The sequence below is a fragment of the Sabethes cyaneus genome, chromosome 2 (assembly GCF_943734655.1).
Source record: "Sabethes cyaneus chromosome 2, idSabCyanKW18_F2, whole genome shotgun sequence".
NCBI lineage: Eukaryota > Metazoa > Arthropoda > Insecta > Diptera > Culicidae > Sabethes > Sabethes cyaneus.
In genome coordinates, this window is record NC_071354.1 from 147,071,813 (window position 1) to 147,082,846 (window position 11,034).

The window sequence follows — 11,034 nt, forward strand, 5'->3', positions numbered from 1 at the left end:
CAGACAACCATGTTTTTGCCGCCAACATCTCGCGTGTGCGAAAATGAGATAGCATGTCAGCACTGCGTTTCACTCAACTGCCAGCAGTCTGATTTGGGCCCGCTGTCAAATTTTGAGCCCCGGACATGCTGTCGCTGACGTTTACTGCAGTTCGATATAGAGATGTCGATGGGTTGTAAAAAGCGGAAGAGAGACACGAAGAGAATCTCTCATTTGCAGATACGTCTAAATGAAAAAGTACCCGAGAAATGTTCTATTACCTCTATTACAGACTCGGTATACTCTATTCCGTCAATTCCATGCGCATTAAACTCGCCATGTAGGCTTCATTAGTAAACAGAGTTGTAAAAATATTCAGTGATTCGACAATTTAAAAAACAAAACATTTCAAGGCTGAAAGAAACAATAGCGAATTCGCGTAATTTACCTACCGATAAGGCAATACCTGTGATTCATGTATTTATATTTGATTTTTAATTAAGAAAAATGGGTAACTTGTTTGGCAAGTCAGCTAGTAAGACCAAAGCCCCGAGTAGAGTGACCGAACAGGACAAAGCGATTCTGGTAAGTAAATAACCATCTAAAGACGATCTAGAGATATTTTCTGCATTAACAATATTTTACAGCAATTGAAACAACAAAGAGACAAACTCAAACAGTATCAAAAACGAATCGAGCTACAGCTGGAGAAGGATCGTGTGTTAGCCAAAAAATGTTTGGCCACAGGACGCAAAGAGTAAGTTTAAGCCGAATTTTTTGTAATAAAATACTTAGGGTTTACTTTTCACAATATTCTGAATGTAAATTTCTGAATTTCGCAAAATGTTCAACATTGTTTTGAGTTAACGTCGATTACATTGAACATTGAACAGATTACCCAAAAAACATGCTTGCTTAAGAGTAGCTTATACAACCATTTTATAACTAAAACCCGTGGAGCAAGCGCTTGATAAGCTCTTATGCAACAAAAATGATACTTAGGTAGGCTATCCATCCGCGTTATCCATATTATTACGGTTTAGACCGTTGTAATCAAACCAGTGCACTGCAGTGCTTTGATGCAGGGCATGAGATCTTACATTTATATTATCCAATTATTTGAGTTTTCAAATCAATTATGATTACTAAACTTTCGAGATCACTATTAATCTCTAGCTTAACAAATTTCCAGTACTGATAGACACCGTAATAAATTGCGTTTCTTTTCAGACGTGCGAGAACATTGTTGCGCAAGAAGAAGTACCAGGAAAAACTGCTTTCGAATGCGGATGCTCAACTAGAAACAATCGAAAAACTAGCGTCCGACATCGAATTTGCTATGGTAGAAGCTCAGGTCGTCAGCGGACTCAAAGTCGGCAACGAAGCTTTAAAGAAAGTTAACGACATGCTATCGATCGAAGAAGTCGAGCAGATCCTAGATGAAACACGCGAAAGCATTGAGAAACAACAAGAAATTGATGCACTTCTTAATGGAGTACTGACCGAAGAGGACGAAGATGAAGTGCTGGCCGAACTGGACCGGCTTGTGACGGAGGAGTCTGAAGGCAGCAGGGCTGAAGTTGAGCAAGAAGATATTGAGGAGCGTCTTCCTGATGTACCCGAGGACGAACCCGTGCACGACAGAAAACGCAAAGAGAAAAGTAAGTTTGCGCTTCCTGTTGTAATTCTTGTTGATTGTACGTATTCATTTGTTTTTTTATCCCCGTAAAGATGCTAAACGTGCTGGTAAGAAAGTTGCTCTGGAAGCATGAAACAATCTCAAGAACAACGACAAGACTCGTTTGACGGGAGTTTTTTTTTGTTTCTGACCTATGAGAGTAAATTATTTTAACGCTTTTAGCATTGTGGTATATCTTCAATAAAGATAATTTTACACAAAGTTCGATATTGATTAGTTTGCTGTTAAAACCTAAGATCTAAAAAGTTTATGTAAAAGAATCAATTCTAACGGATATTTCCACTGTTTTACGATAGCCCGTGATTTTCTCAATGTAGCAGTATATTTTCATATCAATTATGTCAATAATTTGATGATACATTTGATGATAGAATCTACAGTAAAGTGACTCGCTATTTGAGGCATATTTAATAAACTGCTGACAGATCGGCTCGATGGCTGGAATTGTTAAATTATCCAAAAAAATTAAAAACCGGATAGCACTGAGTTCCAAAAAAGATTGCAACCTTTTATTCTCATGATTAAGGGGGCATAGTACTTTTTACACCATATTTTTTGCCTTATTTCAAATATTTTTTTCCCGATAACGCGAAAAGCGAATCGATTTGGGTTTTTTGCATTCTAAACATTGCACTTTATACTAATATTTACAATTTTGTTTGCATATGTGAACCTCTTCCCGTCTCCCCTACGGCTCCTTGAACATGATCATTGCGGTACCATGGATTGGCGCTGGGGGGCTTAACCGAATTGAAAAATTCCAAAACGACATGTAAGTATATTAAATTATCTCGTGTTTGATCCATCCTTTTTTTGAAATTTGAACGCATAGCAAAATGGCGAACATTCAAACCGAAAAGTAAGGTTTTTAGTCGAAAAAATTGACTTTACACATTTCTAAAAAATACAAAAATTGTAATATCGAAAAAAGGATGGGTCAGACACTAGATAATTTTGTTGGCTTTGAAACAAAAAAAGAATCATGAGAATTGCTTGAGCCGTTCTTGAGATATTTATGGTACCGACTTTCAAAACCTGGTTTCTAGAAAAACGACGATGAAGTTTTTATTCGCTGTGTAATCGCTCCAGACATGCGCGGTACAAATAGCTGTAACTTTGTCAATTTTTGGAATTCATCGATATGACTTGAAACATATATGGTCAAAATGTTAATCTTTCGAAATAATCAATAAAAAAAATTTCGATTTTTTTAAGTTGAAAAAGTACTATGCCCCCTTAAAGCCATATTAAAGTAACTTTAATTTGGCATTGTACCTTTCAGTTTTTTAAATCTCTTATTCACGGACTGCAATCCCAATTATCTCAGTCGACTTATTACCGCCAGCAGCCGACTGCCATCCCGGTCCGATGCTCGAGCATGGTAATAGGACCTTCCAGAAGATTGGGATTGGAGGTACAAATCTTCCATGTGATTTGTGTGAAGAACGTGCTGCTCGAGCCACAAATGATGATGGTGATGGAATCTTCCAATTCGTTATCGCAGTTCACGCAACAACGTCGCTATGATGCCCCTCCAGTTTTGTCCCACTCTTTAAACTCAGAAGCTGCTGCGATTCGAGCACATCATCTCTGTTTCGTCACCAAATTTTATCCTGAGGTCAATTCATTGCTCACCGGAATACACTGCAATTGGCTTGACGGAAACCTCGAAGACCCCACCACAGCTGAATCATTGAAGTCGGCGTTCGTCAGTCGTCCCGGTGCTGTGTGTGAGAGTAGTGATGAGGTCTTCTAGCTTACAACCACTTCGACTATTCCGTCGGATGCGAGCAATGCTAATAGTAAGCCATCTGTCCCTGCGAATACTCCTGTTAGCAGCCTTATGTCGCATCTTGGTTGTGCCTAGCACAGAAGCGCGGATATACCATCAGAACGATCGTGACTTAAGGTGTCATGTCTCGCCGCTTAACGTGATTCTGGGACGCACTGTAGTTGGACCAGTAGCCGAGGTTCTGCGTGCAGGTGCAGTGAACGGAGTATAACAGGATATAAAAGTCTGAGTCGTTCTTACTTTCGAAGCTACCTCAGAAGTGTCGGTTGAAGATTGAAACAAAATCCTAAATCTTTTTGGAGATATGTCAACGAGCAACGGAAAGATGGCGGTCTATCCTCGGTTATGTTCCTCGGTGATAAAATCGCAAGCAACTTTTCTTGTTTATTCTTGTTTATTCTATAAAAAATCATTTGACATCATATGGTCTTAATGATCTAAAGTAACGTAATATATCACATGCTTTTGTAAATTCGCTGACGGAAGGTCTTTGTAGACACGTTAAAATCGAATAAATGATAAGCCTCTTGGAATCGTCCGCTCACACTCAACATTGGGTCATTATTGCCATATACAGTATTTCTAGGAGGTTGTCGTAGCCACTGTCTGGGCCTTAGAATGCGCTGTGGTGCGTAGATGTGAATTTGACCAAGCAGGGCGGGACTATCAATTTCACCTTGTAAAATTTTTGCACCAAAAACAGCTTGGTTGGCATTTCGTCGTTCTTCCAATGTTTCGATGCCAATCAATGCACACCGGTCTTTATAAGGAGGCAGGTCTTGCGGATTCGTCTATGGAAGGTTACGTAGCGCGTATCGAACAAACCTACGCTGCACAGATTCGATTCGGGAAATCCATAACTCTTCATATGGCGACCATACAATTGACCCGAATTCGAGTATAGATCTAACTAAAGAACAGTACAATGCGCGTAGACACAGTGGATCAGTGAAATCAGCAGCAACTTTCGAAACAAAACCAAGTTGGCGATTAGCCTTGTCCAGAGTAGCAGAGTAGTGCGCTTTGAAGGACAGTTGGTAATCTAACAGAACGCCTAAATCCTTAATTTGATCGACACGTTTCAAAACAGTTCCGTCGATGGAGTAGTTGAACAGAATGGGATTCTTCAGACGCCGATAGGAAATCACATAGCATTTTGCTATACTAATCACGAGATGATTCAGCCGGCACCACCTGGTAAAGCTGTCAAGCATATGCTATAGACGGAAACAATCATCTAGCTTGCGGACGACGAGATAAATTTTCAAATTATCCGCGTAGATCAACACACAACTGTTCGGTATAATCGAAGAGACATCATTGAAGAAAAGAGCGAATAGAAGTGGTCCTAAGTTACTTCCTTGAGGAACCCCGCACTGCGGACTGAGTATTGTTGATTCAGCCGATCCTATCTTTACATATAGCTGTCGGTTTGCTAAGTAAGATTTCAGCCAATCACAGAGTCTATCTGAGAAGCCGAGACGTCGAAGTTTGGCGTAAAGTATTTCGTGGTTCACTGTGTCGAAAGCAGCCTTGATATCCGTGTATATTGTATCAATTTGTACACCAGCATCCATCTTGCTGATACAGAAGGAAGTAAACTCACAGAGGTTCGACTCCACAGATCGTTTGCGAAAGAATCCGTGCTGAGATGATGTAATGTAGTTTTTGCATGCTTCAAAAATCACTTTGTTCAGTATGGTCTCTAAGCATTTCGACCCGGCAGACAGCGAAGTTATCCCACGATAGTTGGCAATATCCGTTTTGTCTCCTTTTTTGTATACCGGCGTCATACACGAGCTTTTCCAGATTGTAGGAAATGTTCGACGTTGCAGTGAGAGATTGAAAATCGCTTGCAGAGGTTCTACTAGAGCACCGGAACACTTTTTCAGCACACACGATGGGATGCCGTCCGGCCCAGCAATATATGACGACTTCAACTTCGCGAGAGCCGCAACTACCATCTCGGAATGAATACTGAAAACATCCACGTCAACAACGTCGGGGGGAGCATAGTGAACAGCATTGCTTATATCGGGATCATGGAGGGCTGCGGTAGAGTTGAATACATTCCCGAAATGTGAAGCAAAAAGTTCGCACTTTCCATCGACAGTGGAAGCGGTTAGATCACCTAACTTCATACACGTAGGTAGACCATAATCCTTCCGCTTAGAGTTTACAAACGTCCAGAACCGTTTCGGGTGCCTGCGTAAGCTACTTTCTGTCAGATTGAGATGTCGTCTATACAGCAGTCGATTGTAGCAGCGGTATACTCGACTCGCTTCTTCAAATTGGCATTTGGAGAACTGGTTTTTATGCAGACAATATTTCTTTAGCATTTTAGAACGTTGTCGTTTCAGATACCTTAACCGCGCATTAGACCATGGTGGATTTTTCGGAGGTCTAAATGGGGGTACCACCTCAGAGAAACAGCGACGCAATTTATTATTGAAAGCAGTGACTGCGTCATCAACATTCACAGTGGCGTATACATCAGACCAATCCATTTGGCAGAGCAATCCATTGAGGGCGTCAAAATTAGTTTTACGGAAGTTGTATTCGGATGCATCAACGTCATTGGTATGAGCAACAGCGGGCAGACCCTTGATGGTTAACAAAAGAGCTGGATGATCAGGATCCAGTCGCACAACAGGTTCGGGAGCTTCTTCGGCAGTACTACTACTAGTGATAGAGTCAGAAGTGTAAATCAAGTCAAGAATTCGGTCCCTGGAGTTGCGAACTGCATTACGTTGTCTCAAACGGCAAAACGACAAACCATCGAGTAATGTGCGACAAGCTGGTGTAAAGTACGATAAAAGTGGATCAGCGAATAGGTAACCACCTGTAGTTGTACTCCATTCCACGCGAGGTTGGTTGAAGTCACCAAAGAGGATTATCTCATTACAGTCAGAACGGTTCACGATTTCAACAACAGTGTCCAAATGCAATTGAATGTGGTCGCAATCCTTGCTATTGTTCGGCGGAATATAAACAACACCAAGGAAAATGACCTTGTCATGAAAAGCGATTTGGATCCATAAATTTTCAACGGCTTGTCCGCAGGATAGATGAACAGGGGCCGCATTTATGTTTTTTGCAACGGCTACTAAAACTCCTCCACCTCTTTTCCGTAAACTATTATGCGCACCACGATCAACCCGGAAGACATTATAATCATTGCTGAACAATTGGCGAGAGGCGATGCGATCGTCAAGCCACGTCTCAGTAAAAACGTACACGTCGTACGAGAACTCTGAGGTACTCAGGAACACTTCGGAGATCTTGGACTTCAATCCACGGACGTTCTGGTAGAAGATGCAGATGGACTCACTGGAGGTTTTCGGCTGGTCAGTTGCCGTTGCAATAGTATTCAGCACAGCGGTTGGACCGTTAGTGGCGATTATGCTGGAGCGCAAAGAGTCGACACGCGAAGAGATATCACATTGAAGTATTGAGGTGTTCGAAGTGTTTTCACTGAAATTTTGAAAAATATCAGGGCGGGAAAAGGTGGGAATGCACGAGTACTTGCCTGAGATAGCAGGCTGGAAGACCCCTTCCAAACCACCGAATACAGCACCGGGATGACTCTGTTGGCAGGATACTGTTTCAACGATGCTTGCAGAATCATGAAGAATGCCTGACGACTTAACTGTATCGGGGTCAAAAGGGGCTTCCATCATGCTTTGCTGCGTGCACCCCGGTGTTGGCGATGACGAAAATGGTTGGCCTATGTGTCCACCTCTATCGGTTGAACAGGAACCGTGTCCACTTGCGGCATTTCTGGTGAAACTTCCTTCGACGAAATTCTTACAATCCTTGTAGCGTTTTTTGTCCGATAATCCTCAAACAGACGAAAACGTATATTTTCCGGCCATGTTTCGCAACGTAACGCCTTGTCCTTAAACTGCTGCTTGACCCCGATTTTGAAAGACACGAAGTTAAGCGTTGCAGGGTCCTTGCCCATAGGGATCAGCTTCACAACCTTAGGGTGTTCCTCAGCATTGAGCACAAGACATTCAGTGACGAGACTAGCGATTTCCTTTACAGTGGTAGAAGGATGAAACGAAGACAAATATATCCATGTCATGTCCTCACTTTGTTTTCGGTCGAGATTAACGGATTTGATTTTATGAACCGCTTTGGTCCCGTAGGTGTTGGCGTTCAGCGTAGAAGGTGGACTAACAGGATTGCCACTGTTTCCCCGGCGTCGTTTCGGCGTACTCTGCGGACCATTCGAACGAGTAACGTTAGGCCACGGTATAGGAGTAGCATATGGCGTGCTAGCATTCGATTTAGCATCAACTTTCGCAGTTAAAGTAGTTAAAGCTGTATGCAATTTATCGATGTCTTATTTCATCGATTGTATCGCTTTCGGCATAAACGATGAACATTTTCCATTGAAATCCGTTAGCAGTGCGCTGAAGTGACAACTCGAGAATAGTTCTGCGCACGGATCACACATCCAAAATACATTGTTGCCACCAATGCCCAGCGCCTCTCGCACAGGATCATCAACTTTGGCACAGGTGACATGGAAAGTGGCACCACAGAATCCTTGGCAAACTATGCGGTCAGAAGCAGTGACCGTTTTCTTACATCTGCGACAAGCCATGATATTTGCCACAGGTACGAACGTTGCAATGCAATGCGAGTTAAATGCGCCTAACGATATACTTCCGTTGGAAGCCGACAAATTGACGAGAGCGAATGAATGATTCACAAACAATAACAACACTACTTCACTGCTCCAGCCGCTTGGCAGAATTATTATTTTACAGCAAATTCGCGTTTACGACACTAAACTCGATATCGCCAAAAGAGCAAATCAGTTCATAAAACGACAAAACACAAGTCAGTAATTAACAGTCACTCGGTCACAAACAAAACTGTTAAAAATAATACACGGTATTCGGAAGCGAACTACACTTAGCAGTGATGTCAAATCCAATCCAATCCAATCCAACTTAGAGCAGATTAGCGAACTTTTCACGATGAAATTCTCCAGCGTATTCACTGATGAAAGTTTGACGCTTGCGGAAATATCGATAGTGATCGAGTGTGGGCCATTCGTTGAATAACCTCGCCGTCCACAAACAGTACATCGTTTTCAAGCAGTGCATTGCTGATAACCAACACGACTACCAGTCTTTTGTCTCTCACATCCTACGAAATAATTTTGATGACCGGACGCAAGCAGATGCTATTTACACTAATCTTCCCGCAGCTCTCGACAAATTGAATCATCGAATTGTCATTGCCAAACTGGATAAGCTTAGCATATGTAGCCCGTTGCTGCATTGATTCCGCCCAACCCTATCCGAACGCCACCTTAAATAAATACCGACGGCCGACTCTAAGAATCGTTCACTGCTTCTACATCAGGAATCCTATAAGACAGCCATCTTAATTTTATACACCTACTCCTACTCCTATAATACTCCTTATCTACTTCAATCATCAAGTTAACTTCTTGTTTGAAGGTCCGCGATTCTTGTTTGCAGACGACCTCAATTTGTACTCAAAAGTTGGGAATCTATCCTATGCCGCTGTCTTTCAGGAGGAATTATCGTTCTTTATGAAATGGGAGTCGACAACCGCATGATGCTAAATCGCAACAAGTGCGAAGTCATCTTACTTACTTACTTACTTACTTACTTACTTATTTACTTAGGTGGCTTGCCGTCCTAAGACAAAGCCTGTTGAACAAAGTTTCTCCATGCAACTCGTTCGGACACCGAGTACTCTCCGCCAGATCTCGCTCCACCTGGTCTAACCATCTTGCTCGCTGCGCTCCTGGTTCCTACCGGATTTGAGGCGAACACCATCTTTGCAGGGTAGTTGTCCGGCATTCTTGCAACATGCCCTGCCCATCGTATCCGTCTAGCTTTAGCCACCTTCTGGATACTGGGTTCGCCATAGAGCTGTGCGAGTTCATGGTTCCTCCTCCGCCTCCATACTCCGTTCTCCTGTACGCCGCCGAAGATCGTTCGAAAACTACGAGCACTCGCAGGTCCTCCTCGAGCATTGTCCATGTTTCATGCACGTAGAGAACAACCGGTCTAATAAGCGTCTTGTACAGGGTGCACTTTGTACGGGGACTTAAGGCCCAGACACAATGCGTACGGATTTTACTACGTTGCGGAAATTTGACGGAAAACCCATGGAAAAACTGTCAATTTGCCGCAACGTAGTGAAATCCGTATGCATTGTGTTTGGGGCTTTAGTCTGCTCGACCGCAATTGCCTGTAGAGCCCATAGTAAGCACGACTTCCGCTGATAATATGCCTCCGAATCTCACGGCTGGTATCATTGTCCGCCGTTACCAGTGAGCCAAGGTAGACAAATTCATCCACTACCTCAAACCCATCGCCGTCGATCAATATACTACTGCCCAAGCGGTGTCGTTCTGCCTCGGTTCTGCTGGCCGGCATGTACTTTGTTTTAGACGTATTTACCTTTAACCCAATCTTTTCTGCTTCGTGCTTTAGTCTGGTGTACTGTTCAGCCACCGCCACAGATGTTTTGCCGATAATATCCATGTCATCGGCAAAGCAGACGAATTGACTAGATTTGTTGAATATCGTACCCCGTGTGTCTATATCCGCTCGGTTCATAACACCTTGTAGCGCTATGTTGAACAGCAGGCATGAAAGACCATCACTGACGAAGCCCTCTGTGCGATTCGAATGAACTTGACAATCCACCCGAAATCCGAACACAGCACAGTGTACCATCCATCGTAGATTTAATCAGTCTGATGAGCTTCCTGGGGCAGCTGTTCTCGTCCACGATTTTCCATAGCTCTTTCCGGTCGATGGTATCATATACGGCTTTGAAGTCAACGAACAAATGATGCGTGGGAACTCTGTATTCACGGCCCTTTTGGAGGATTTGCCGCAGTGTAAATATTTGATCCGTAGTAGACCGACCTTCGACGAAGCCGGCTTGATAAGTTCCCACAAATCTATTCGCAATTGGTGATAGTCGGCGGAAAATGATTTGGGACAGCACTTTATAGGCGGCATTGAGAACGGTGATCGTTCGATAGTTCTCACAGTCCAACTTGTCACGCTTTTTATAGATCGGGCAGATAACCCCATCTTTCCACTACTCCTGTAGCTGTTCCGTATCCCAAATTCTAACAATTAGTCGGTGTAGACAAACGACCAGCTTTTCTGGTCCCATTTTAATAAGCTCCGCTTCGATGCCATCTTTTCCAGCTGACTTGTTCTTTAGCTGCATGATGGCCTCCTTAACTTCGCCTATCGCTGGGGCTGGCACCTCTTCCCCGTTTGTTGCACCGTCGAAATCGCTTTCCCCGCCGCCATGGTTCTCCGCCTGGGCGCCATTCAGGTGTTCGTCGAAGTGCTGCTTCCACCTATCCGTCACCTCACGATCGTCCGTCAAAATACTGTCAGTCTTATCCCGACACATTTCGGTTCGCGGCACAAAGCCTTGGCGGGATTCGTTCAGTTTCTGGTAGAACTTTCGAGTTTCCTGAGAACGATGCAGCCGCTCCAACTCTGCATATTCCTGCTCTTCCAGGTAGCGCTCTTTCTCCCGA

At 43.3% G+C, this 11,034-nt stretch overlaps 1 protein-coding gene across 1 annotated transcript; it reads left to right on the forward strand.

Moving 5' to 3' along the window:
- Nucleotides 1-369: 369 nt before the first annotated feature.
- Nucleotides 370-1,870, forward strand: LOC128737293 (charged multivesicular body protein 6). The gene is made up of 4 exons (XM_053831900.1): nt 370-564; nt 627-736; nt 1,210-1,640; nt 1,711-1,870. The coding sequence occupies exons 1-4, from the start codon at nt 487-489 to the stop codon at nt 1,749-1,751; spliced, it is 660 nt and encodes a 219-aa protein (XP_053687875.1). The 5' UTR covers nt 370-486; the 3' UTR covers nt 1,752-1,870.
- Nucleotides 1,871-11,034: the final 9,164 nt, after the last annotated feature.